Source organism: Oncorhynchus gorbuscha, linkage group LG11 (genome assembly GCF_021184085.1).
Source record: "Oncorhynchus gorbuscha isolate QuinsamMale2020 ecotype Even-year linkage group LG11, OgorEven_v1.0, whole genome shotgun sequence".
In the NCBI taxonomy this organism is placed as follows: domain Eukaryota; kingdom Metazoa; phylum Chordata; class Actinopteri; order Salmoniformes; family Salmonidae; genus Oncorhynchus; species Oncorhynchus gorbuscha.
This window is the reverse complement of record NC_060183.1, coordinates 34,709,197-34,737,071: the sequence shown is the minus strand read 5'-3', so window position 1 is coordinate 34,737,071 and position 27,875 is coordinate 34,709,197. Positions and strand designations below refer to the sequence as shown.

The 27,875-nt window shown below is 43.5% G+C and overlaps 1 protein-coding gene across 10 annotated transcripts in view; it reads left to right on the top strand.

The window, feature by feature from the left end:
- LOC124048543 (actin-binding LIM protein 1-like) overlaps window positions 1-27,875 on the top strand; it is a 155,707-nt gene that overhangs the window by 101,542 nt on the left and 26,290 nt on the right. For 6 of the 10 annotated variants that reach the window (XM_046369430.1, XM_046369426.1, XM_046369431.1 and 3 more), the window contains exons 7-14: window positions 16,216-16,303; window positions 16,517-16,581; window positions 18,726-18,803; window positions 19,787-19,945; window positions 20,367-20,411; window positions 20,561-20,593; window positions 20,731-20,857; window positions 26,535-26,657. In XM_046369430.1, the coding sequence (XP_046225386.1) occupies window positions 16,216-16,303; window positions 16,517-16,581; window positions 18,726-18,803; window positions 19,787-19,945; window positions 20,367-20,411; window positions 20,561-20,593; window positions 20,731-20,857; window positions 26,535-26,657 (718 nt within the window). The remainder of the gene's footprint in view (window positions 1-16,215; window positions 16,304-16,516; window positions 16,582-18,725; window positions 18,804-19,786; window positions 19,946-20,366; window positions 20,412-20,560; window positions 20,594-20,730; window positions 20,858-26,534; window positions 26,658-27,875) is intronic. The other 4 variants (XM_046369435.1, XM_046369434.1, XM_046369433.1 and 1 more) reach the window with 1 other exon arrangement.

Below are 27,875 nucleotides of genomic sequence, written 5' to 3'. Positions count from 1 at the left end.
TAAATACAAGTAAAACTAAATGCATGCTCTTCAACCGATCGCTAACTGCACCTACCCGCCTGTCCAACATCACTACTCTGGACGGCTCTGACTTGGAATATGTGGACAACTACAAATACTTAGGTGTCTGGTTAGACTGTAAACTCTCCTTCCAGACCCATATCAAACATCTCCAATCCAAAGTTAAATCTAGAATTGGCTTCCTATTTCGCAACAAAGCATCCTTCACTCATGCTGCCAAACATACCCTTGTAAAACTGACCATCCTAACAATCCTCGACTTTGGCGAGCGTAGCCTAGTGGTTAGAGCGTTGGACTAGTAACCGGAAGGTTGCGAGTTCAAACCCCCGAGCTGACAAGGTACAAATCTGTCGTTCTGCCCCTGAACAGGCAGTTAACCCACTGTTCCCAGGCCGTCATTGAAAATAAGAATATGTTCTTAACTGACTTGCCTGGTTAAATAAAGGTAAAATAAATAAAAAAATTACAAAATAGCCTCCAATACCCTACTCAACAAATTGGATGCAGTCTATCACAGTGCAATCCGTTATGTCACCAAAGCCCCATATACTACCCACCATTGCGACCTGTACGCTCTCGTTGGCTGGCCCTCGCTTCATACTCGTCGCCAAACCCACTGGCTCCATGTCATCTACAAGACCCTGCTAGGTAAAGTCCCCCCTTATCTCAGCTCGCTGGTCACCATAGCATCTCCCACCTGTAGCACACGCTCCAGCAGGTATATCTCTCTCGTCACCCCCAAAACCAATTCTTTCTTTGGCCGCCTCTCCTTCCAGTTCTCTGCTGCCAATGACTGGAACGAACTACAATAATCTCTGAAACTGGAAACACTTATCTCCCTCACTAGCTTTAAGCACCAACTGTCAGAGCAGCTCACAGATTACTGCACCTGTACATAGCCCACCTATAATTTAGCCCAAACAACTACCTCTTTCCCAACTGTATTTAATTAATTAATTAATTTTGCTCCTTTGCACCCCATTATTTTTATTTCTACTTTGCACATTGCAAAACTACCATTCCAGTGTTTTACATGCTATATTGTATTTACTTTGCCACCATGGCCTTTTTTGCCTTTACCTCCCTTCTCACCTCTTCTCGCTTCTCACCCCATTTGCTCACATTGTATATAGACTTGTTTATACTGTATTATTGACTGTATGTTTGTTTTACTCCATGTGTAACTCTGTGTCGTTGTATCTGTCGAACTGCTTTGCTTTATCTTGGCCAGGTCGCAATTGTAAATGAGAACTTGTTCTCAACTTGTCTACCTGGTTAAATAAAGGTAAAATAAATAAAAAATAAAATACCTTGTCAAAACACAACTCATTGCCTCAAATGCATTAAGAAGGAAATAAATTAGGGCGGAGACATGTCGTCATTATATACAGATATCTGGTTTCCGCCTCTGGCGAATTGGAAAGTAAAATTGGCGGTTGCACAGTGCACAGTTAGGATGCTGGATTGCCCTAAAGTAAATTGATGTTTTGCCAAAATTATATAATTACTCTTGTCTAAGCAAAATTATTAAAATTATTCACCAGGGAGCATGACTTAGCCACAGAGGATCATTAGCTTCTTTAAAAATGGGAAGCCTGACATTTGGATAGTGAACCTGGCAATAAGTCTAGCTGATTGAGTTGCGGTTGTTAGTGAAAAGCGTCTAAAATGTGTGTGAAGATAATGTCTCGAGTATAACTTAAGTTGAATCAAGAAGAGTGGTGTGTGGCAAAGATATGGTGCGTCTCTCTCCAGAATACATGCATATGTAGGAAAGTGGCCATTTTGTCACAGCCTACTAGGAGTGGTGGGTTGGAATCAGGCGAAGAGAGCAGGATTTAAGGGTTCAGTAAATCGTGATTTATTCTCCGGCCAAAAAACGGTCACGCCAACATACAGACCAGCCCAAACACTCCGGAGAATACAAACATGAAAACCACAACCAACAGAGTAACAAAAAACAATCCCGCACAAAACAAGGGCGGGTCAAACTACTACATATAGGGAAGCTAATTAAACCAAAATACACACAGGTGAAACTAATAAGACAAGACCAACAGACAAACGAAAAAGGGATCGGTAGCAGCTAGTAGGACGGTGACGACGACCGCCGAGCACCGCCCGAACAAGCAGGGGAGCCAACTTCGGCGGAAGTTGTGACACATTTGGCAATGTCTGATTGTCTTAACTCACCACGTACACCACTAACAACCTGAGCTTCTCGGTCATGTTTTCTTCGCTTAAAAAAACTTCTTTAACTTATGTAATATCCATTGCGATTGATAGTTCCTCGGTATTTCAAAAAACCTTTCCAGCCCTCCCAGCCTCGATAATGCTAAATGACTTAAATGTAAATGTAAATAATCACCAAGAGCAAAATACTCTGATCTGATGATATCATACATCCAGTGGAAACATTATTTAAAAACCATCCCAAACTCATTAGTGCAGAAATTTCTGAAGGCCCGGAATAGGCTAGTTGATTCAATGTGGCAAGTTCACTAGCGACCTGCTTTGGGCCGGCCCTGGGTTTCAAGCGAATATGTGGTATGTTGAATTGGGCTCTAGTGTTTAAACGCTTTAAGCTACAAAATATTATGACCCCATTCCTGAAAGCTATGACTGTCAGAACACGTACGTGCCTTCTGTTTTCCTCTCTGATGCTCACAAGGACTCGTTAGATGGGAGTGTGACAAAATGCACCTAATGACTGAGGGAAATGAATTCAAAGCATACTTCCTTCATACTGGAATTTGGCATTACCTGATTTTACATATCTCTATATTATTAACTGCGATGCTTCGTTTTTTGATGATTTTAAAATTACCCAATTACTTTTAAGAAGCTTTTAAATAGATGTTTAAAAAAAAAAAAATGCATTTTCCTTTCAATGATTATCAAATTTGTTTGACTCATGTTGGTTTCCTAATTAATTTTAGCAGCATTTAACTTTAATAAAAGTGCTTTATTGGTGTGTGCGTGCTCATTGCTTTTATGTTTTTATACAGTTCTTCCGAAGAATAATCACACGTGGAATATGTCTATCCTCCCTGCAATTAAACGTGTTTACATCTGGCCCCTGTAAGAATATAGTTGAAAAGGCCTGGTGTATGGAGTGTATGGTTGATGAAACCGTGAAGCATGTGTTGATGTGTTGTTGTAAGTACCGATATGTGGAAGAGAGAGTTTGTTAGAAGATAGTAATTAGGGCTTTTTTAAAATGGTAGTAGTACAGGATTAGGTAGGAGGGTAGCTTTTCTTAATGCATGTTTTTTTAAATTAATTTAGTCTATATGGTGTGATTGACTATAGTACAGTAGGTGGCGGCATTTTGAGAAGTGGAATTGTTTCGATTTTTTTGTCTATCCGACTCCGAGGAAACGTGTGCTTCGAGTCACGCGGCCCGGGGTCAACCTTTGGTGTGCTTTGTGGGGTAGCGTTGAGTGTAGTGGTGGATCAAATTAAAAGGAATATTTGTTTGTGAAGCCTGCCCTTTGGTGAGACGTAAACCTAGTGGCAATGGCAAGACTGTCTTGTTGAGCTTTGATAAAGATTTTGTTCGGGCGCCAGGCAGGTATAAACCATGCTGGTGGGAAAAAGAACAAAAAAAGAGTAGAATAGAGAGAGTACCACTACCCGACCCACACACATCAGCAGAAGAGACTGCCTAGAGTATAGCCTGTTTGCCAGAAGCCAGTGGAGAGAAAAGAGGAGATACACATAAAAACCCACGTCACAGCACAGGGGTAACCCCACCAATAACACCTCATACAATAATAATAATGGCAGAGCAATTGAACAGCAACTTCATTGAAACAATTTAGAAGAAAGAACCCAGTCATCAAACAGAGGATTTGCAATATTCTGTATTACCTTCCAGTGGAGTGCAAAGGGTATGAATGTGGGGGGGTGTTCATAGACAAAATGCCTTAAAGGCCTTAAAAAAATGTCCACACTCTTTTCGGCCACAGGTCATTAGTACACCCCACCTCAATACAGTTCAAATAACAATACTCAACTTGCCAGCAGTCTCCCTTTTAACTAAAATGCCAAACCAAATACTTCTGACAGGGCAATAATAATCCAGCTCTAATCAACATCAACGGGAAGTGCATTTGAAAAATAGAAAACCTGCTGCAGGGTAAAGCACTGGAATGATAGAGGGAAGAGAAAGAGAACAAGAGAGATCTTAGCTGTGGTATCCAGGCGTGCAGTTGAACTGTCTGATCACCTGATGGTTTGTTGGTTTGTATGTCAAAGCTTCGCAAAAATGTTGCTACTAATCCATGCGATCCATAACCGGTGCGGTCCCAAACGATAACATCCACGACCTAGAGCGGTCACACCGATGATTGAGTTTAACACTTTATAAACTAAACACACTGGAAAATAAACAAAACTTCTACAGCATAGCACACACAATCAAACTGTGGCGCCAACCAAGAGCTGAAAGAGCTGTCTTTATTTCCTCCTTCCTTACTGCTGATACACTCTTAAAGTAGCAGCGCACGGTGAAGGCTCTGTGCAGGATTTCGCCACAAAGTGCAATATGTGCCATGTAAAAAAGCTAACGTTTAAAACTTGTTAGAGACAGAGGGCAGCATTCGGAATTTTGGATGACTGAGGTGTCCAAAGTAAACTGCCTGTTACTCAAGCTCAGAAGTTAGGATATGCATATGCATGGTAGTATTGGATAGAACACTCTAAAGTTTCTGAAACTGTTAAAATGATGCCTGTGACTATAACAGAACTGATTTGGCAGACGAAAACCTGAGGTCCAATTTTTTTCCCTGTTGACCTGCCAGCCAATTCCAAGCTTAAGCTATTGAAACCAAAGACTTCCGCCTCCCAAATTGCAGTTCCTATGGTTTCCACTAGATGTCAACAGTCTTTAGACATGGTTTCAGGCTTGTATTCTGAAAAACCAATGAGGAAAAGTTGTTTATCCTCAGGAAGTCCCATGGCAAAACTAGTCTAATTGCACGCATGACCGAAGGAGCGCGCTGCGTTCTTTTCCTTTCCTATTGAAAATATTTAGCTCCGTATGAAATATGATCATTTATTTAGATATTACAGTACCTAATAATGAATTAGAAATGTTGTTTGATTTGTTTGGATAAACTTTACTAGTAATGTTTGGAACTCTTATGTCTGAATTCTGAATGGGTGGATTACTGAACTCAATGACGCCCACTAAACTGACTATTTGGGATATAAAGAAGGAATTTATCGAACAAAACGACCATTCATTGTGTTCCTGGGACTCTTATGATTGCGATCAGCGGAAGATCTCCAAATGTAAATCACTTATTTTATTGCTATTTGGGATTTTGTGACGCCTGTGCTTGTTTGGATAATATGCTGTTGTGGGGTGCTGACCTCAGATAATCGAATGCTGAGCTTTCGCAGTAAAGCCTTTTTGAAATCGGACGATTTGGTTAGATTGCCAAGATTCTAAGCTAAATAATAATGTATGACACTTGTATTATCATGAAGGTTTAATATGACATTTTCTGTGTTTTGAATTTGGCGCTCTGCAATTTCACAGGATGTTGTCGAGGTTGGTCACTAGCGGGACCCAAGTTGGTTATTCCAAGTTTAAGTTCCTTGCTCAGAACATGAGAACATATGAAAGCTGGTGGTTCCTTTTAACATGAGTCTTCAATATTCCAATTTAAAAAGTTATAGGTTGTAGTTATTATAGGAATTATAGGACTATTTCTCTCTATACCATTTGTATTTCATTTACCTTTGACTATTGGATGTTCTTATAGGCACTATAGTACTGCCAGCCTAATCTTGGGAGTTGATAGGCTTGAAGTCATAAACAGCGCTGTGCTTCAAGCATTGCGAAGAGTTGCTGGCAAACACAGGAAAGTACTGTTTGAATGATTAGCCAAGTGTATCGATAGACCTGTGTTTTTATTATTATTAGCAGCTCGTCATGTCTATTTTAATTAAGAGGAATATTTCACTTAACCTGGTGTTAGGAACAATCGGAATTTGTGCATCAGGAGGAAGATGGTGTCCCCTCTCTGGTCAGTCTCAACGGAGGAAAGAAAGGAGAGCTGAGAGGCAGATCCTCTGCTGCTCTCTCCCTCCCTCTGCTGAGAGTAATGCCGTGTTCAAAACAACTGGTAACTCAGAAATCTCCGACTTCCAACTTTAATGCGTTCAAGACAACCTGGAACACTGGGGGAAAAAAATATCTGACTGGGAAAAAACGTTTTGAAGGGTCATCTGACTCGGAATTCCAAGTCGGATACTCTGGCATCTTTCTAGAAGTCCGACTTTTTGACCTGAAGATCACTGACTTCATGATTTTACCTTTTTCCCAGAGTTCCCAGCACCATGAAAGCACCATGACCATCAGATGCAGGTACCACCAGTCCAGTAAAATAAAACAGATAATTATTTGCAAATTATTCAAATGTATGCTTAGCTGTGCCTCGAAAGTGCTACACCATCTGATACATTTTGTTATCAAAGCTAGAGTTTTGAAAGGCCAGGCATATAGCCAATATGCTGTGATAATGCATTAGGGCTACTGCACAAACCTCATTCCTACATAAGTTTTTATTAGGTTAATGTAAAAAAGAAAATGTTTTAATAAATTATCTGAACGCTAGGTCTCGGCTTGCTTTTTGATTGTGAAAATGATATTGACTAAGAAAAGGTTGGAGACAACTGATCTAGACTAATCACATTACCCTCCTCACCTCTCCCTGGCTACCGTATGTAAAAATGATCCACCTCTGTCAACACATTGACTATACTTCAATGGATGTTTGTATCTGTTTGCTTTATACCTCTCTCCGCGAGTCATCCAAAGTTGGAAATGTTAAGCCAAGAGTGTAATATACTATGTCTATAGTACACACTGTGCAATACTGTATAATACTCAAGATTACTACATACCTACAGTATCTGCCTTGAGTCATGCACTATCTGAAGTATAGGAGATGTAAATGGAGTGTGAACTGCCTGACAGTGCGGGGAGAGCATGGGAACTCGCACTTGTTTATAGCTTAGTCCTAGCTTTACATGTGTGGGTCGGCTGTAAACTCACGCCACGTATAAGCTTATTCTTGCTTATTTGTTGGGGTTCAAGTTGGCAGGATGTAAGGGAAGTATGTTTAGCAACTTAGTACTTAGTCCTGCAATGGTCAACTCTCATTAAGTTAGTTACTTTGCATAGCTTGTTCACCATGGAGATAAACGTGGTGCGCCTTGCGTCACGGAAGAGAGCTGCAAGACCGCACGAGGGAAACATACAAAGCATCCCGATCTTGGCAAGGGTAGGCGTGGAGCCCGAGGGCTTAACAACACCGGGAGAGTACCCGGTGGACAAACCAAGACAAAGACAACTAGAACCAACCCTCAGCACCTCGAGTATCACCCAGGTTGGTACACTGTCACAAGTAATTAAACGAAGGACAAACCCGAACAAGATGCCACATATCCAAACTGAGTGGGGGGACAGCTGAGCACCCAGATAGAGAGGCTAGCTAGCAAGGTTCTCTATGCTATTGATATCTGGGTATACTGTACATCTGCGCTTATACACTCTAACATAGAGCTCTTACCAAGAGAATCCTCTCAGGAGTGTGCAGAGAAAAAGAAGAGGTGGCCCAAGCAAGTCTCTTCTTATTGGTGTCCTTTAGTAGTGGTTTCTTTGCAGCAATTCGATCATGAAGGCCTGATTCACGTAGTTGAGATGTCTGTTACTTTAACTCTGTGAAGCATTTATTTGAACTTATCCCCTGCAGCAGAGGTAACTTTGGGTCTTCCTTTCCTGTGGCGGTCCTTCAGGGAAGATGTTTCAGTATAAGGCTTGGTGGTTTTTGCGACTGCACTTGGAGAAACTTTCAAAGTTCTTGAAGTTTTCCGTATTGACTGACCTTCATGTCCTAACTTAATGATGGACTGTAATTTCTCTTTGCTTATTTGAGCTGTTCTTGCAATAATATGGACTTGGTATTTTACCAAATAGGGCTATCTTCTGTATGCCAACCCTACCTTGTCACAACACAACTGATTGGCTCAAAAAAATTCCACAAATGAACTTTTAACAAGGCACACCTGTTAATTGAAATGCATTTCAGGTGACTACCTCATGAAACTGTTTGAGAGAATGCCAAGTGTGCAAAGCTGTCATGAAGGCAAAGGGTGGCTACTTTGAAGAATCTTGAATATATAATATAATATATAATAACACCTTTTTGGCTACTACATGATTCCATATGTGTTATTTCATAGTTTTGATGTCTTCACTATTATTCTACAATGTAAAAAATAGTAAAACACTTAGAAAAATCATGGAATGAGTAGGTGTGTCCAAAATACATGTTTATACAGTTGAAGTCAGAAGTTCACATACACCTTAGCCAAATACATTTAAACTCAGTTTTTTCGCAATTCCTGACATGTAATCCTAGTAAAAATTACCACAATAAGTTGGATTCCTCCTGACAGAGCTGGTGTAACTGGGTCAGGTTTGTAGGCCTCCTTGCTCGCACACGCTTTTTCAGTTCTGCCCACAAATTTTCTATAGGATTGTGGTCAGTGCTTTGTGATGGACCCTCCATTACCTTGACTTTGTGTCACAGTTATGAGTGAAGAGGTGTGGAGTCAGGCGCAGAGAGCAAAGATGTGGGAAAAACAACACGCTTTAATGTCCCGAAACACAACATGTACAAAGTGAAAACACAAATGAACAGAAATATAACCGGACAGCGTGTAACCCAAAATACAACAAAATACACTCAACCAACAAAACAGACGAACAAGCCCGCACGAAACAGAAGCGGGCTAAACAGACTATATATACCCTATCCTAACAATCAAACTAGAAACAGGTGCTACCAATTAGACAAAACTAAACGAACACAGAACAACGGATCGGCGATAGCTAGTAGACCGGCGACGACGACCGCCGAGCGCCACCCGAACAAGAAGGGGAGTCACCTTCGGTAATATTCGTGACAGTACCCCCCTCCTGACGCGCAGCTCTCGCAGCGCGCCGATGTCGGCCTCGGGGACGACCCGGAGGCCGAGGCGCTGAGCGATCCGGGCGGAGGCGATGAAATTCACTCAACATGGATGGGTCTAGAATATCCCTCGCCGGAACCCAGCACCTCTCCTCGGGACCGTACCCCTCCGAGTCGACGAGGTACTGCAAGCCTCTCACCCGGCGTCTCGAGTCCAGAATAGCTCGTATCTTGTACGCCGGGGACCCCTCAATATCCAGAGGGGGTGGAGGAACCTCCGGTACCTCATTCTCCTGCATGGGACCAGCTACCACCGGCCTGAGAAGAGACACATGAAATGAGGGGTTAATACGATAATACGAAGGAAGTGATAATCGATAACAAACCTCATTTATTCTCCTCAGGACTTTAAATGGCCCTATACACTGCGGACCCAGCTTCCGGCAGGGCAAGTGGAGAGGCAGGTTACGGGTCGAGAGCCAGACCCTGTCCCCAGGTGCAAACACGGGAGCCTCACTGCGGTGACGGTCAGCGCTCTTCTTCTGCCTTATACTAGCTTGGCGTAATGACTCCTGGACTGCCCTCCAGGTCTCCTTAGAGCGCTGTACCCACTCCTCCACCGCAGGAGCCTCAGTCTGGCTCTGATGCCACGGTGCCAAGACCGGCTGGTACCCCAACACGCACTCAAATGGTGACATGTTGGTAGAAGAGTGGCTTAGTGAATTCTGGGCTATTTCTGCCCAGGGAATATATCTTGCCCACTCGCCTGGCCGGTCCTGGCAATACGACCGCAGAAACCTACCCACCTCCTGGTTGACTCTCTCCACCTGACCATTACTCTCCGGGTGATACCCTGAGGTAAGGCTGACCGAGACCCCCAGACGTTCCATAAATGCTCTCCAAACACGGGAGATAAATTGGGGGCCCCGATCAGAAACTATATCCTCGGGCACCCCGTAGTGCCGGAAGACATGGGTGAAAAGAGCTTCCGCAGTCTGTAGGGCCGTAGGGAGACCGGGCAATGGGATAAGACGGCAGGACTTAGAGAACCGATCCACAACGACCAGGATAGTGGTGTTACCCTGAGAGGGGGGAAGGTCAGTAAGAAAATCCACCGAAAGATGGGTCCACGGCCGTTGTGGAATGGGAAGAGGTTGTAATTTACCTCTTGGCAGGTGTCTAGGAGCCTTACTCTGGGCGCACACCGAACAGGAGGAAACATAGAATCGCACATCCCTCCTCAAAGTGGGCCACCAGTACTTCCTCTCAAGACCTCTCACGGTCCTATAAACACCTGGGTGACCCGACGAGGGTAGACAATGAGCCCATCGAATCAATTGATCACGAACAGCCAGCGGCACGTACCTACGACCCTCCGGACACTGTGGAGGCGTAGGTTCCCCCTTAGTGCCCGCTCGATGTCCGCGTCCACATCCCATACTACCGGTGCCACCAGCTTAGCTGCCGGAATGATGGGAGTAGGATCGATGGACCTGTCCTCAGTGTCGTAAAGTCTTGACAGCGCGTCAGCCTTAGTGTTGAGGGAACCTGGTCTATATGAGACAGTGAAATTAAATCTGGTGAAAAACATGGCCCACCTTGCCTGACGAGGATTCATTCTCCTAGCTGATCGGATATACTCCAGGTTACGATGGTCAGTCCAGATAAGGAAAGGGTGCTTAGCCCCCTCAAGCCAGTGTCTCCACACCTTCAGGGCCTTAACCATAGCCAACAACTCCCTATCCCCCACATCATAATTCCGCTCCGCTGGCCCGAGTTTCTTAGAAAAAAAGGCACATGGGCGGAGCTTCGGTGGCACACCCGAACGCTGTGAGAGCACAGCTCCAACCCCAGCCTCGGATGCGTCCACCTCTACAATAAACGCCAAAGAAGGGTCCGGATGTGCCAACACCGGCGCTTTAGTAAACATCGCCTTCAACTTATGAAAAGCTCCGTTCGCCTCTGCTGACCACTGTAAACGCACCTGTCCCCCCTTCAGCAGTGAGGTAATAGGGGCAGCTATCTGACCAAAACCCCGGATAAACCTCCGGTAGTAATTGGCAAATCCCAAGAACCGCTGCACCTCCTTTAACGTGGTCGGAGTCGGCCAATTACGCACGGCCTTAACGTGATCACCCTCCATTACCAAACCAGAGCTAGAAATACGATAACCCAGGAAGGAAACTGATTGTTTGAAAAACTCACATTTCTCCGCCTTCACATACAGGTCATGCTCCAGCAGTCGTCTAAGAACTTTACGCACAAGAGATACATGCGCAGTGCGTGTAGCGGAGTAGATCAAAATATCGTCAATATAAACCACTACACCCTGTCCGTGCAGGTCTCTGAGTATTTCATCCACGAAGGATTGAAATATAGCTGGAGCATTCTTTAAACCGTATGGCATGACGCGATACTCATAATGGCCTGACGTAGTACTAAATGCAGTTTTCCACTCATCTCCCTTCCGAATATGCACCAAATTATAAGCACTCCTGAGATCCAGTTTAGTGAAGAACTGCGCTCCGTGAAATGATTCCACTACCGTAGCAATGAGAGGTAGTGGGTAACTAAAACCCACTGTGATGGAATTTAGACCTCTATAATCAATACACGGACGCAAACCACCATCTTTTTTCTTCACAAAAAAGAAACTTGAAGAGACAGGTGACATGGAGGGCCGAATGTACCCCTGTCCCAGAGCCTCGGTGATATAATTTTCCATAGCCACCTTCTCCTCCTGAGACAAAGGATACACATGACTCCTGGGAAGTGCAGCGTTAACCTGGAGATTTATCACGCAATCCCCCTGCCTATGGGGTGGTAATTGGGTCGCTTTCTTTTTACTGAAAACGATAGCCAAATCATCATACTCAGCTGGAATGCGCACGGTGGAAACCTGGTCTGGACTCTCCACCGTTGTAGCACCGATGGAAACCCCTACACACCTGCCTGAACACTCATCAGACCACCCCTGTAGAGTTCCCTGTTTCCACGAAATCGTAGGATTATGAATAGCCAACCAGGGAATCCCCAGAATAACTGGAAACGCAGGTGAATCGATAAGGAACAAACTAATTCGCTCCTTGTGATTCCCCTGCGTAATCATCTCCAACAAAATTGTGGCTTTCTTCACCAGCCCTGACCCTAATGGTCGACTATCTAAAGAGTGCACGGGAAAAGGGGGGTTTACTTTAACTAACGGAATCGTCAACCTCTGAGCGAGTCCGCGATCTATAAAGTTTCCAGCTGCGCCTGAATCTACCAGTGCCTTATGCTGGAGAGAAGGAGAATAATTTAGGAAACAAATTAATAGAAACATGTGACCAACAGGAAACTCTGGGAGAGTGTGGTGCTTACTCACCTGGGGTGACCGATGAGTATTCTGCCTGCCCTCATGATTCCCAGATGAATTCCTCCAGCACCGACCAGACGTGTGCCCTCTCCGGCCACAACTGGTACAGGAGGAGCTTCCTCCTCCGATCTCCCTTGATGCGGTACCTCCTAACTCCATCGGAATAGGGGCAGGATGATCAGGAGGTAGAACTGACAAGACCCTTTCAGAACGTCCACGAGCAGCTAGCAGATGGTCCAACCGGATCGACAGGTCTATCAGTCCATCCAGGCCAAGTGTAGTATCCCGACAGGCCAGCTCCCTACGGACGTCCTCTCTCAGGCTACACCTGTAATAGTCTATCAGGGCCCTGTCGTTCCACCCTGCTCCCGCAGCCAAGGTCCGGAACTCCAGCGCGAAGTCCTGCGCGCTCCTCTTCCCCTGTCTCAGATGGAACAATCTCTCACCTGCCGCACGACCCTCTGGAGGGTGATCGAACACGGCCCTGAAACGGCGGATGAACTCTGAGTAGTTGTCTCTTGCCGAGTCGGGCCCGTTCCAGACCGCATTAGCCCACTCCAGGGCTCTACCAGACAGGCAGGTGATGAGGACCCCTACTCTCTCCTCCTCTGAGGGGGCCGGTCGAACGGTGGACAGGTAGAGGTCTAATTGCAGCAGGAATCCCTGGCACCCTGTCGCTGTTCCATCGTATTTCCTCGGAGGCGTCATGAGCAGAGCGCTGGAACCGGATCCAGATGGGGCAGATGGTAGAGTTGCTGGTGGGAGGGTCGGTGGAGTAGTAGGGAAACCATTCCTCTCCCAACGATCCATCCTCTCCATCATCCATTCCATCGCTGATCCTAGGCGATGGAGGATGGATGTGTGATGTTGGACTCTCTCCTCCATAGTGGGAAGAGGAGTGGTCGCTGCTCCTGCTGACTCCATATCGTGGTGCGGGCTTCTGTCACAGTTATGAGTGAAGAGGTGTGGAGTCAGGCGCAGAGAGCAAAGATGTGGGAAAAACAACACGCTTTAATGTCCCGAAACACAACATGTACAAAGTGAAAACACAAATGAACAGAAATATAACCGGACAGCGTGTAACCCAAAATACAACAAAATACACTCAACCAACAAAACAGACGAATAAGCCCGCACGAAACAGAAGCGGGCTAAACAGACTATATATACCCTATTCTAACAATCAAACTAGAAACAGGTGCTACCAATTAGACAAAACTAAACGAACACAGAACAACGGATCGGCGATAACTAGTAGACCGGCGACGACGACCGCCGAGCGCCACCCGAACAAGAAGGGGAGTCACCTTCGGTAATATTCGTGACACTTTGTTGTCCTTAATTTGCCACAAATTTGGAAGTATGCTTAAGGTCATTGTCCATTTGGAAGATCCATTTGCGACCAAGCTTTAACTTCCTGACTGATGTCTTGAGATGTTGCTTCAATATATCCACATAATTTTCCAACCTCATGATGCCATCTATTTTATGACTTGCACCATTCCCTCCTGCAGTAAAGCACCCACACAACATGATGCTGCCACCCCCGTGCTTCACGGTTGGGATGATGTTCTTCGGCTTGCAAACTACCCCTTTTTACACCAAACATAACGATGGTGATTAGGGCCAAACAGTTCTATTTTTGTTTCATCAAACCAGAGGATATTTCTCCAAAACGTACGATCTTTGTCCCCATGTGTAGTTGAAAACCGTAGCCTGCTTTTTGTGGCGGTTTTGGAGCAGTGGCTTCTTCCCTGTTGAGCGGCCTTTCAGGTTATGCCAATATAGGACTCGTTTTACTGTGGATATAGATACTTTTGTACCTCCCAAGAATGAGCCAGACTTGTGGTGGTCTACAAATTCTTATCTGAGGTCTTGGCTGATTTCTTTTGATTTTCCCATAATGTCAAGCAAAGAGGCACTGAGTTTAAAGGTAGGCCTTGAAATACATCCTTAGGTACATCTCCAATTGACTCAAATGATGTCAATTAGCCAGAATCAGAAGCTTCTAAAACCATGATATCATTTTCTGGAATTTTCCAAGCTGTTTAAATGTGCAGTCAACTTAGTGTGTGAACTTCTGACCCATGTGAATTGTGATACAGTGAATTATAAGTGAAATAATCTGTCTGTAAACAATTGTTGGAAAAATGACTTGTGTCATGCACAAAGTAGATGTCCTAACCGACTTGCCAAAACTATAGTTTGTTAACAAGAAATTTGTGGAGTGGTTGAAAAACGAGTTTTAAACGTCCGACTTCAACTGTATATGATTTTGTGTTCAGTAACTTATTTCCAGATTCTATTGTATTTCATTATTTGTGTGGTGAGCGAACTATGTCGTTTTTGATTCTCTGGGCACAGATATTTTAAAGTAAATTGCACTCTGAATATTGTTTTCTTTATTTTGGAATTATTATTTGGGGCATTAGTCTGGTCTTATTGTTTGATATACATTTCAGTATGTTCTGTTCTCTCTGTGTATCCTTTACTATTTTTCCAATATCTACTTTTACCTGAAGGGAAGTGACCCTGAAAATCAGAGTTGTTTTGACAATACAGTAAATGAGAGAGTATTCATGGGGTATATTAGACCCTCCATTTGCAGCCAATGGTTTTCTAAGTGTTCATATCCTCTTTAGCAACAGGTGACATGTAATTTTTAAGGAGTCATTTTATTATCACGATTACATTGTGCTCTGAGAATGGCCTTAACTGCTGCAGACAATATGCCATTCAGGCCAATGAGTGTTACTGGGTATGGGACCTCACTAATGGGTTATAAGTGCTTTAGCCTTGTTTATCCACTGGCTACACAGAGGGATGAGACATTTTCCTATTATCTATCACCAAGAGAAGCCTTATGACACGATTACTGTAAGCCTGGAAGGCAGTGACATTATCCAAATATTTGATTTCCCATAACTCATAGTCTGATTGCATCTCTGTCTGCAGACACGCTGACACCTACTATGGCAGGAAAGAGAGAGAGGAGTGGGAGAGAGAGACAGAGAGGAATAACAGCAGCAGATGAGAGAGTAGGCAAGCAGAAGGATTTGTGTCACTTACATTGAGGCAGACAGATATGCTGCTTTGTTCAATTCTGGATACACTGATGAAAATGGAGCCATTGCTACTCTTCCATTCCCAAGGGATTTGGCCATTACAGAGTGTGTGTGCAGAATATTAATCAGGAGATTACATAAGATCATTTCACAATTCTGCTAAAGATGAATTTTGTGTAAACACATCGATACTAGAGTTTTGATTGTGCGGTTTGTGTGTGAAGGTGGTCTTGATCCAACAGGGATGGTTAAAGACACATTTCCCAGGCCATAGCCCCATATCCGTGACACTTGTCTGTTAGAGTGCTGGTGAGTGGGAAGGGTGGTTGGTAAGGCTGTTTGCTGCTCCATTTGGGTATTTATCTCTTCTGGTCAGTGTCCCGTTCCAAAATGCATTAGTGAAATGTCGCTGTGTATGCAAAGCACCTCATTATGCAGTTTCAGGGGAGGATACTTTTGACTTAAGTACTGTACAAAGGGAAGACCGCTCCTATATTTGAAGGCAGGTTGAATGATCATGCGAGACAGTGAACCCTTGGTAGTGTGCCTGGATTAATGGGTGAATGAAAGGTTGATTTAATCAGTTAACTGTATACAGTTTGTATACTACATTGATGTAATGTAAATGTCTCTTGACTGCTCTTGCGAAGAAATGTGCATACACTGGACATTACACTAAACCATGCCCTGGATGGAATAGTGAGTCTGCATGGCCTCAGTTGGATCATATATTCCAGTCCTTAATGATATCTGTGTGTGTTTTGTGTGTGTGTGTTGTTTCCAGGCAGGGGACAAACACTACCATCCCAGCTGTGCACGATGCAGCAGGTGCAACCAGATGTTCACAGAAGGAGAAGAGATGTACCTGCAAGGTAAGTAGCTAAATGGGCTGACATTATGATTGAAGCATTTGAAGGGTTATTACAGTATAGCTGGGCTGGTTTAGGCTGGTCCCAGATCTGCTGTATAGCCAACTTTTATGTTTGAACATACATGTTGGCAAGATAGCTCAAACATATCTGGGATCAGGTTAGGTTTGGATGTCTTTGTTCTCTAAGACCATCTGTCTCTGTTCTGTTCCACAGGATCAACCGTGTGGCACCCTGGCTGTAAGAACACAACCAGAACAGAGGAGCAACAGAGGGAACAGGTAGGAATCTATCTAGACATGAATGACCTCTTGTACCTTGACCTTGTTTGCATTGTTCAAGTGTCTCTTCTGTGGTCAGCCAGTCCCAATTTGCTCCCAATACCCCTTCCCATTGGACTTAAACCTTCGATGTGTGCAGATGTGTAAGTAATAAATCAAAACAAAGTTGATTGGTCGCTTACACAGATTTGTAGGTCTTATAGCAGGTCCAATGAAATGCTTATGTTACTAGCTCCAATAGTACAGTAGAATGTCTCGTATATGCACAAATACAACAACAAAAAATCAACAACAAAAAAATCAAGAAATAACAATCCAAAGTAGATATATTAGAGTGAGCATGTTTGAGAATATACTGTAAATACGTGGTGGCTATAGACAATATATAATTTTGAAAAGATAATGGTATGTACAGTAGTTGGTACACTATATTTAGGATGAGCTATGTCGAGAATACAGTATATACAGACAGAGTGAGTAAACAACAGTATATTAGATGAATGAGGTGACCAGCATTCAATGACTTTATACATGGGGCATTAGTCTCAATGTGCAGGACTGAGTACCAGACAGGTAGCCGGCTAGTGATGGTTGTTCAATAGTCTGATGGCCTGGTCATAAAAGCTGTTTCTCAATCTCTGTCCCGGCTGATGCGCCTGTACCGTCTCTGTCTGCTAGATGGTAGCAGGGTGAACAGACCATGGCTTGGGTGCCTGAGGTCTTTAATAAAGTTCTTATTGGCCTTCCTTCAACACTGAGTGTTGTAAATGTCCTGGAGGGCAGGCAGCGTGCCCCCGGTGATGCACCACCCTCTGGAGAGCCATGTGGTTGATGGCGATGCAGTTTCCGTAACAGGTGGTGATGCAGCCCTACAGAAGAGTATGGTGGAAGCTCCACCACTACACGGCCTATACCTACCCAGACCTCTCAGATCTGCAAAAATCAAAGAGTTGGGGCTAAAAGGAAGGGGTAAGGAGCAAACTGAGACTGGCTGTGTCTGTGTTACTGGTTTTTAGGCGGCTAAAATGTATTTCTAGGCTGCACAGACACCTACAGACACCTCCTCTTTAATCTTTGTCCGTCTTATGTCTACCTCTGTATGTAGTGTGTCCCTCACTCTGTAGTGGTTGTGTGCGTGTGAGCTGCAGGTTTGCGGTCAATTACATTTAATTTCAGTGAATTCATGAGGTATTGAATGAACTGAAATTCCAATTGAAAAGCATTGATATTTTTTTTTATTGGAATTCAAATGTCAGTTTATTTCCGTAATTGATTGAATTGAAATGGAATTGACCCCATCCCTGGTGAGCTGTGACTTGGACCGCTGAAGGGGCTCCATCTCAGTCACGTTGGAGAGGAGGCACAGGACAGCCCCTCTCTCAGACACACTCATGTGGAAAGAGTAAAGGCTAAAGACAAGGAAATATTTGAGAAGTTGACATAAAAATGGTTCAAATTATACATTAACTTTTGGGGATGCCCAATGTCTCTTGAGGATACCCGATTTGTTATGGGGGCACACAGCCACCCCTGTAATTTGAGCCATGAAGATACATATCAAACGATATATAGTGATGGTTGATTTCACCCTAAAACTCTTTACAAAGCCTCCATTTATAGTAACCATGTGGTTGTGAAAACATGATTCGTGTCAATCAATACATGAATTCAGGACTGTTGTTTCCATCTGAAGTGCATTGCCCATGGGAATGCATGTGGTATTTAAAGTGTTAAGGATATTACTAAGTCACAATGCAAATACCCTCATTCACTTTGCAAGAGGCAAATTAATGACATCATTGCAAGATAATGTGTTTGTATTTTATCTAAAGATTTAATCTACTTGTCATGTTACAATGTGGTGGAATTTCAAAAACAAAGTTAGGTTTTAAACTGTATTTTCTTTCTTGAACCTTTATTTATCCAGGCGAGTTCATTAAGAACAAGTTCTTTAAAATGACGGCCTGATGAATTCTTATTTCCCCCTCCTTTTGATGAATTAGTGATTGAGTGACAAATTTCATTCCTCATTTGCAAATTGAGGCGAACACAAAACTGTAGCAACTTTGATCGAACACCTATAAAACTCATCAAGAGGTTGTTGGGATGTTGTCTTGACTTCCTTTTCTGTTCTCCTCTTGCAGCCTTCAAGGTCGTCATCCGAGAGTATCTGTTCCAGACCTGGTTCAAGCATACATGGGTCACCAGGTCATACCATATATGTGAGTTCTGTCTACCATACAACTACACTCACACACATACTGGGCTGGATGTACTGCTTATATTTTGTATAGGCCACATCCCTAGGGAAGCGTAAGATAAATTGTCATTCCATGTGTAAACTTTGTCTAACATGCTGACCAGATCGCGTGTAGCATTGCACGCATGTTGTTTTTGTCCCCCCACACCAGACACCATCAGGACACGCAGGTTGAATTATTAAAACAAACTGAACCAATAATATTAATTTGGGGACAGGTTGAAAAGCAATAAACATTTATGGCAATTTAGCTAGTTAGCTTGTTGTTGCTAGCTAATTTGTCCTGGGATATAAACATTGGGTTGTTATTTTACCAGAAAAGCACAGACTAATCCACAGAATAGTAATTGCTCCTCCTTCAGGCTTCTTCTTCTTCTTTGGACTTTAAAAAGGTGCATTACCACAACCGCCTGGAATGTCAACCTCAGTTCATCTTGCAATCACCCACATGGGTATATGCTCCTAAAAATCTATGAGGATATGGCACGTGGGTAGGAGATGGGAGAGGCAGGACTTGCAGCGCGTCGAGTGTCATAAATAGAACCAAGTTCTATTTTAGCACCTGGCCACGCAGACACTCGCGAAGCAGTATGATTGAAAAACATGTATGTGTACATTTATTTTGCAATGCTCGCACACGAAATGTCCGGTCTGGTCAGCATGTTAGTCGTAGACCTTATTCTTACCGATACATACATTTTCTGTTCAGCCTTACATCTAAAATGGAAGGAGCCCTATGCTTATCAGACTCTCTTATCGTTCCTTTGTAGACACTGACAACTGGGGTTGTTGTTTTTTTGCAACCCCAGTGGTCAGGGTCTATAGAGGAACTTTTTAGCTGCCCTAATACTGGCTAGTAGATGTGTGCTTTTAGTCATGTATAACCTATCTCGCTCTGTCTCTATGTATGTATTGATCTGTCTATCTGTCTGTCTGTGTCCCTAGGCAAAAGTAGACAATGAGATCCTTGAATACAGGGACCTAGCCGCCATTCCCAAAGTCAAAGCCATTTATGATATAGACCGCCCTGATCTGATTACCTACGAGCCTTTGTACACCTTGTCCCTTGACGAGAGGGAGGAGAGGAAGGAGAGTGTGGGAGAGGTAATTAGCATGCAACCATGCATAACCGTGTAAGTGCTTGTGCTTGTGCGTGTGTGACGCATCATGTTGAAATGAACAAGCCCTCATTCTGAAGTTGCAAGCTGTACCGGGTAAGTATTTGTTTGAGAGAAAACAACTGATGCATAAATTATATTATCCTAAATCATATCCATTTTCTCCATCTCTCCCCCCCAGAGAGTCATGTGTCAGGCAATAAATATATCTGTTGTTGCAGGGTGGAAGGCAAACACTTTGTGTACATTTCGTATTTAGTAATAATAATACATTATAATTATACAGCACTTTTTCAAGGATCCAAAGTGTAGTGTTATTGTCACACTCAGGTTCATGGCAAACTCACCCTTATAAAGGACACCTATTATTGACACGAGAGTGCTCAGTAATTTTTCTGTGTCTACAGCTCCATACTGCGAGAAGGGAGCGTTCCCCCATGCCAGATGACAAGGTAAGACAGCCTCCAACTATTCTCATTGATGATAACATAGTGTTGGTGTGTGCTTAAAGTATGTTGTATGGCGTTTCTTTGCTTACAGTACGGTCAGGATTCTTAGCTAAGTTAGCTTGAAAAAAGACACCATTTTTTTTCTCTTTCAGTCCTCAAGAAACATGTCACCTACACCATCCGCTGTAGGTGGTACTGCATTACACAGTAATACACTGTACATGTTTAACTGCAAACGTTCAGATCAAATTACAAAGAAAGGAAGCTCTTGACTATGGGTTGATAGTGATTGACAGGTGATGTAACTGTGTTGTCCCTGTAGAGCTGCTATGACATAAGAGAACGCATCCTTCAGAGGTCTACCAGTCAGGGCTCCATCGGCTCACCTGTCTACAATCGTCATAGTTACACCCCGTTGTCACGCTCACCACAGCATTTTCACAGACCAGGTGAGAGGTGTGTGTGCGAACTCATCTTTGTGTGCGTGCGTGCGCGCGCGCATGCATGCATGTATGGTTTGTATTGTTCGTCTTTACAGGTTACACAGAAAAGTAATTTGAAAATCATTTAAAATAGTCTGAGATGTACAGTAGACACTGCCTCAACACTCTTCCTTGACTATTTTAACAAGAACATAATACCACTTGTTCACATCTCACAGGAGAATCATTCATGCCTGTCACTCTTTCTTAACCCCACCTTAATCTTAACTCCCCACTGCAGCTGCTCTGTTGCTGTCCTCCTATATCTTTACTCTTCACTGACCACTCTGATAACACTTTATAATAACTGTCATGAATAAGCCATTATATTTATTTTTATTATTTTTATTTTATTTAACCTTTATTTAACTAGACAAGTCATTTAAGAACAAATTATTTTTTACAATGACAGCCTACCATTATAAATGCTATAACATGGTGTACAATCTAATTATTAAATATTTATTATTGAAGTGGAACTGAGTGTATTAACTCCTTTGCAGATTTCAAACAAACAGACAATCATAACATCAGTCAAAAATATAAAATCCCCAGTTTATGTAAATAAAAAAAAACTTTATAAGTTTTAAAAATAGATTATATTTGACAAGAAAATCAATGACGTAGAGTAATGCATGTTGGCAGAATAGATGGATGCAGTTCAATGCATGATTCATATTATTCACCAATACTTTTCTTGGTAGTCCAACAAATATTGCTATCAGGTTATAAATCACAGCTGTCCTGGTACATTGTTTGCTGCCTCTAGCCATTCGGGATACACTGTTTCAGTTTCAATGACTCAATATTTTGGACAAAATATGACAAATGTAAAGAAGACTGGGAATGTCAATACAAACAAACTAGCAAGGGCAATTTTTTTATTGTTTTTATTTCACCTTTATTTAACCAGGTAAACTAGATGAGAACAAGTTCTCATTTCCAACTGCGACCTGGCCAAGCAAAGCAGTGCAACGCAAACAACAACACAGAGTTACACATGGAATAAACAAGCGTACAGTCAATAACACAATTAGGAACAAAGAAAGTCTATATACAGCATGTGCAAATGGCGTGAGGAGGTAAGGCAGTAAATAGGCCATAGTAGCGGAATAATTACAATTTAGCAGATTAACACTGGAGTGATAAATGAGCAGATGATGATGGGCAAGTAGAGATACTGGTCTGCAAAATAGCAGAAAAGTAAATAAAAAACAATATGGGGATGAGGTAGGTAGATTGGGTGAGATATTTACAGATGGACTATGTACAGCTGCAGAGATCGGTTAGCTGCTCAGATAGCTGATGTTTAAAGTTAGTGAGGGAAATATAAGTCTCTAGCTTCAGCGATTTTTGCAATTTGTTCCAGTCACTGGCAGCAGACAACTGGAAGGAAAGGTGGCCAAAGGAGGTGTTGGCTTTGAGGATGACCAGTGAGATATACCTGCTGGAGCGCGTGCTATGGGTGGGTGTTGTTATTGTGACCAGTGAGCTGAGATAAGGCGGAGCTTTACCTAGCATAGACTTATAGATTACCTGGAGCCAGTGGGTCTGGCGACGAATATGTAGCAAGGGCCAGCCGAATAGAGCATACAGGTCGCAGTGGTGGGTGGTATAAGGGGCTTTGGTAGCAAAATGGATGGCACTGTGATAGACTGCATCCAGTTTGCTGAGTAGAGTATTGGAAGCTATTTTGTAGATGACATCGCCGAAGTCGAGGATCGGTAGGATAGTCAGTTTTACTAGGGTAAGTTTGCATTTAACATTACATTTAAGTCATTTAGCAGACGCTCTTATCCAGAGCGACTTACAAATTGGTGCATTCACCTTATGACATCCAGTGGAACAACCACTTTACAATAGTGCATCTAAATATTTTAAGGGGGGGGGAGGGGGTGAGAAGGATTACTTTATCCTATCCTAGGTATTCCTTAAAGAGGTGGGGTTTCAGGTGTCTCCGGAAGGTGGTGATTGACTCCGCTGTCCTGGCGTCGTGAGGGAGTTTGTTCCACCATTGGGGAGCCAGAGCAGCGAACAGTTTTGACTGAGCTGAGCAGGGGAACTGTACTTCCTCAGTGGTAGGGAGGCGAGCAGGCCAGAGGTGGATGAACGCAGTGCCCTTATTTGGGTGTAGGGCCTGATCAGAGCCTGGAGGTACTGAGGTGCCGTTCCCCTCACAGCTCCAGGCAAGCACCATGGTCTTGTAGCGGATGCGAGCTTCAACTGGAAGCCAGTGGAGAGAGCGTAGGAGCGGGGTGACGTGAGAGAACTTGGGAAGGTTGAACACTAGACGGGCTGCGGCGTTCTGGATGAGTTGTAGGGGTTTAATGGCACAGGCAGGGAGCCCAGCCCAGTTGCAGTAATCCAGACGGGAGATGACAAGTGCCTGGATTAGGACCTGCGCCGCTTCCTGTGTGAGGCAGGGTCGTACTCTGCGGATGTTGTAGAGCATGAACCTACAGGAACGGGCCACCGCCTTGATGTTAGTTGAGAACGACAGTTTGTTGTCCAGGATCACGCCAAGGTTCTTAGCGCTCTGGGAGGAGGACACAATGGAGTTGTCAACCGTGATGGCAAAGATCATGGAACGGGCAGTCCTTCCCCGGGAGGAAGAGCAGCTCCGTCTTGCCGAAGTTCAGCTTGAGGTGGTGATCCGTCATCCACACTGATATGTCTGCCAGACATGCAGAGATGCGATTCGCCACCTGGTCATCAGAAGGGGGAAAGGAGAAGATTAATTGTGTGTCGTCTGCATAGCAATGATAGGAGAGACCATGTGAGGTTATGACAGAGCCAAGTGACTTGGTGTATAGTGAGAATAGGAGAGGGCCTAGAACAGAGCCCTGGGGGACACCAGTGGTGAGAGCGCGTGGTGAGGAGACAGATTCTCGCCACGCCACCTGGTAGGAGCGACCTGTCAGGTAGGACGCAATCCAAGCGTGGGCCGCGCCGGAGATGCCCAACTCGGAGAGGGTGGAGAGGAGAATCTGATGGTTCACAGTATCGAAGGCAGCCGATAGGTCTAGAAGGATGAGAGCAGAGGAAGAGAGAGTTAGCTTTAGCGGTGCGGAGCGCCTCCGTGATACAGAGAAGAGCAGTCTCAGTTGAATGACTAGTCTTGAAACCTGACTGATTTGGCGACATTTTGACAGTTTGGCGGCATGAGTGAAGGAGGCTTTGTTGCAATGATCACAAGCCAGTCATAATGTGGCTAATAGGCTAGCTTTTATTTAGCAAGCTGAAAACACGGAGCCTTATGTTAGCTAGCTAGCTGCTGGGAGGATGTCATGTCATTGGACGAGTGGGTGAGTGCCCACCCCATATAGTTTTTTGTTGGCTACAGCTTGAGATGCAGGTGTCATTTGGTTAGCTAACAAGAAATGTGAATCACTTTGCTTGGTTGCTATGCTGTACTTGAACAACTGTTATCCACAGTTAGCATATCTCTTAGTTGTCAGTCAAATGTATTTGGCATTGTTCAAATGGGCCGGCAGGAAATTTCCCACCTAGTTGTCAAAATGTGGGTTGGGACAAGCATGCATTGGCAGGTAAGCTGCAGAAAGGCGAGCAGGCTGCTTTTCCCATCATTTATCGGCCTGCATGCCGAAAAGGTTTGAGAGGGTTTATCTACTGTTCCCTTGTTGGATTTGAGCGAATCTTACTCTTGCTAGCATTAGTTGTTGATCTTGCTGTTGTTGATGTGCATAGGTAACAGAGATAGATAGCCTAGGACTGTAAAGTTTCCAAATGTAAGAGGACTCCTGTGGTATTTACACATGGATTTCTGCAAATATGTATGTAACCCTCTCACCAGGCTCGAACTTGACTCTCACAATGTTACCTTACATAGAATATCTCAACCGCATGGGATGTTAGGTGAGAAGGACATCTCCAATAAGAATCCCTATTGTAAACTATCTAGGGTGATGACAACTTAGGGTATTAACTTCAGATAGAATGACTATAGATTTTTGTTATTGTATAAGGATATGCTTTCCCATGCATTAAAATCAATTTAAACAGGAAATGACTGCACCAAGGCAACATACATAAGGTTCAAGATGTGTATTATTACATTTTCAAAGCACCACATCAAAATAAATAAAAATAATAAACGCCAATGAGTCGTGCACAACCCATTTCCGCATTGGAGCTAAATAAAATGACGACGCACATAAAGTCCCAAAGCAACCGCTGTGGTTACTCACTACTCTTCCCTCAGCGAAGTATGGCAGTTCCGTGAAGGTTTCCTCACAAGATCCACAGCAAGCACAGCTATCAATGTAGACAGTACTCCTTCGCAGTAACTGATATCCCATGGGAACATGAACTTGTTAATCTTTCCCTAGCAATTCTCTCTCGGTGTCACACAATGCTAGGCTAAATTCAAGGCTGCCAAATACCTCCACGATGAGACGGTAGCTTCAGTCTTTACTAAGTCTTTCTTAACAAAAATTATAACAACCCTCTTTAAAATAAATTCAGTATTTCCCTTCAAAACTCGGCAGGTATGGGTTTTGTTCTATTTTTATTGTCTTCTTTTATCATTTTCTTCACCAACGGTCATAATGTAATGCCCATCCTTTTCTCAACGTCTCCTTCCCTCTCTTTTTTTCCCAGGCCCTCCGTTAACCAGGTCCACTCCCATTGGCCACAGCTTATTAACAAGAGACCTCATTGGTCAAAACTTAAACTTAAAAGTAAACCAACCTATTCACTTATACATGACCAATTAATTATAACAAATCAACTAAATACTTGGTTCTAACAAGGGTATTACATGTATTTTGTGGCTTTTGGCAAATGCTTTCTTATTATCTAAAGTCACACTGTTGCTACTGCCTGTGAACACACAGTCCAGTTCAAAGTGAATGATGGCAGGCCCATGTGGGAAACGGCTTATTTGCATATAGGCCTACTGTAGCTCTGATTGGCTATGGTGCACCGGTCTGTGTGGTGCACAGACTATGTTGCACCGGTCTGAGTCCGGTCCTGGACAAGACAGATGTTTTTATTAGCTTTTATTTATCGCAATGTCTGTTAATTGTCCAAACGCACATCTGCTTTCCCACTCTATATTGCTATCAAATTTTCACAAATGCCTTGCCTCTATGTCATTCCCAAACATTCTATGAAAGTATGAAAATGTGAAAATGACCATGTAAGTGTTCGCTTGTAAAAAAAAATGCATAGAAAAATGTGTCATTCATATTGCTAAAATGCTGTCAGTTCCACTTTAATGTAGAGATCATACCAATTTTTCCCTTATTCCTTATCCCCATCTCACTCAAATAATCCTTTCTCCTCGTTTGAAGTTTCTTCATTTCTAGTTTTGACATGATTCCGATTTTCTCCCTTTTCTCCTTCTTTTCTTCACCCTCTTTCACCTCACCTCCTCTCCCTCCCTAACTGTGGTGGTGTGTATCCATTGGCTCTGTCTCCTCTCTTACCTATCCTCTAACTCTTCCCTCCTACGGTCCTCCCTCCCTGCCTCCTTGTGTCTATCTGTGATGGTGTGTCTACCGACTGTCTCACTCCCTTTTCCCATCCACACCTCGGTCTTCCTCCTCCAACTCCCCTCCACATCATCTTAATGATGTCTCCCCAACGGCTCTGTCCCACCTGCCCTCCCTCTCCCCTGCAGAAGCTTTGACAGGCATGCAGAAGCTCTGCTCCGCCCTGTGTAGTAACAGTATGGGCTCCTCCAGCCATAGTGACTCCCGTCCCACCTCACCTTTCAGACACCACTCCTTTCCCCATAGCCAAGGTAAGACAGGGCATTAGACCCCATCGTCCCGTCACTGTCCCCACTCCCCAGGCAAGCTATGTCACCTCATTCAAGTCTTACTGCCTCAGACTCTATGGCTTAACTCATGTTCCTACCCTCATCTCCAGCCCCTGTATACTGTAGCCATGCACATTTAATGTAAAATGGCTGTCAGAAGCTGAGTAACCTGGTCCAAAATCTGTTTGTGCTTTTCTTGCCAACTGACCATAGGCTGGCAAGGAGATCTGGGACCAAGCTAGAGACGTCTCATCTGCTGACAAAGTCATAAGATGACATAGACATGCAACCCAGCTCACTTACACCAACCAAGTGTCCAGAGACCTTTACTGGACCTCTGGACATTTTGGTTCATGTCATATTTTATTTTTGTTCTGAGTGTTTGTATTTGGCAGTGGTGATGGCCATGCATGCACTTAAATGTTACCCAAGTCACATTACTGGCATTCTGCCTGTTTAATGATCAATGTCCATTATGTCTGGCTGCATGCTATTGATAGGTCTTGTATTACCTCATGGATACAGGATGTAACTAGGTCTGTCATTACATTTCATCAGCCGGTGATTGTCATGCAAATAACTGCCAATCTCACTGTATTTTTTTTATTTTATTAGTTGAACCTTTATTTAACTAGGCAAGTCAGTTTAGAAAAAAATCTTATTTACAATGACAGCCTAATGGGGAACAGTGGGTTAACTGCATTTTTCAGAGGCAGAATTACATATTTTTACCTTGTCAGCTCGGGGATTCGATCCAGCAACCTTTCGGTTACTGGCCCAACACTCTAACCACTAGGCTACCTGCCGTGAATACACTAGGCTATGGTAATTGACCATTAATTAACATAAAAACATTTAGCATCTCCTGGCTTCCATGCAAGCCAGTGATGCAGACTTTGGTAATAAAATCCCTTGAGCCTTATTGCTAATATAGAGCGCTGAGTACCAGGCCATTAGCGACTTGCAGTTAGAAAGTTTGGTAGGCTACTTAATGACCATCAGCGGCATCAGAGCGCAGATTTGGAGAAGCCTAGCTACCATGACTAAACGGTCACATGGAATTTGACTGTCGTCATGACTCGTGACCACCGATGTGGCAGTAATACCGTAACAGCTCTAGATGTAACTGAGCTCCATAGTGTGACTAACTGATTTGCTAACACAGGATTATTCAATAATTCTCAAAATTAGATTACTCTT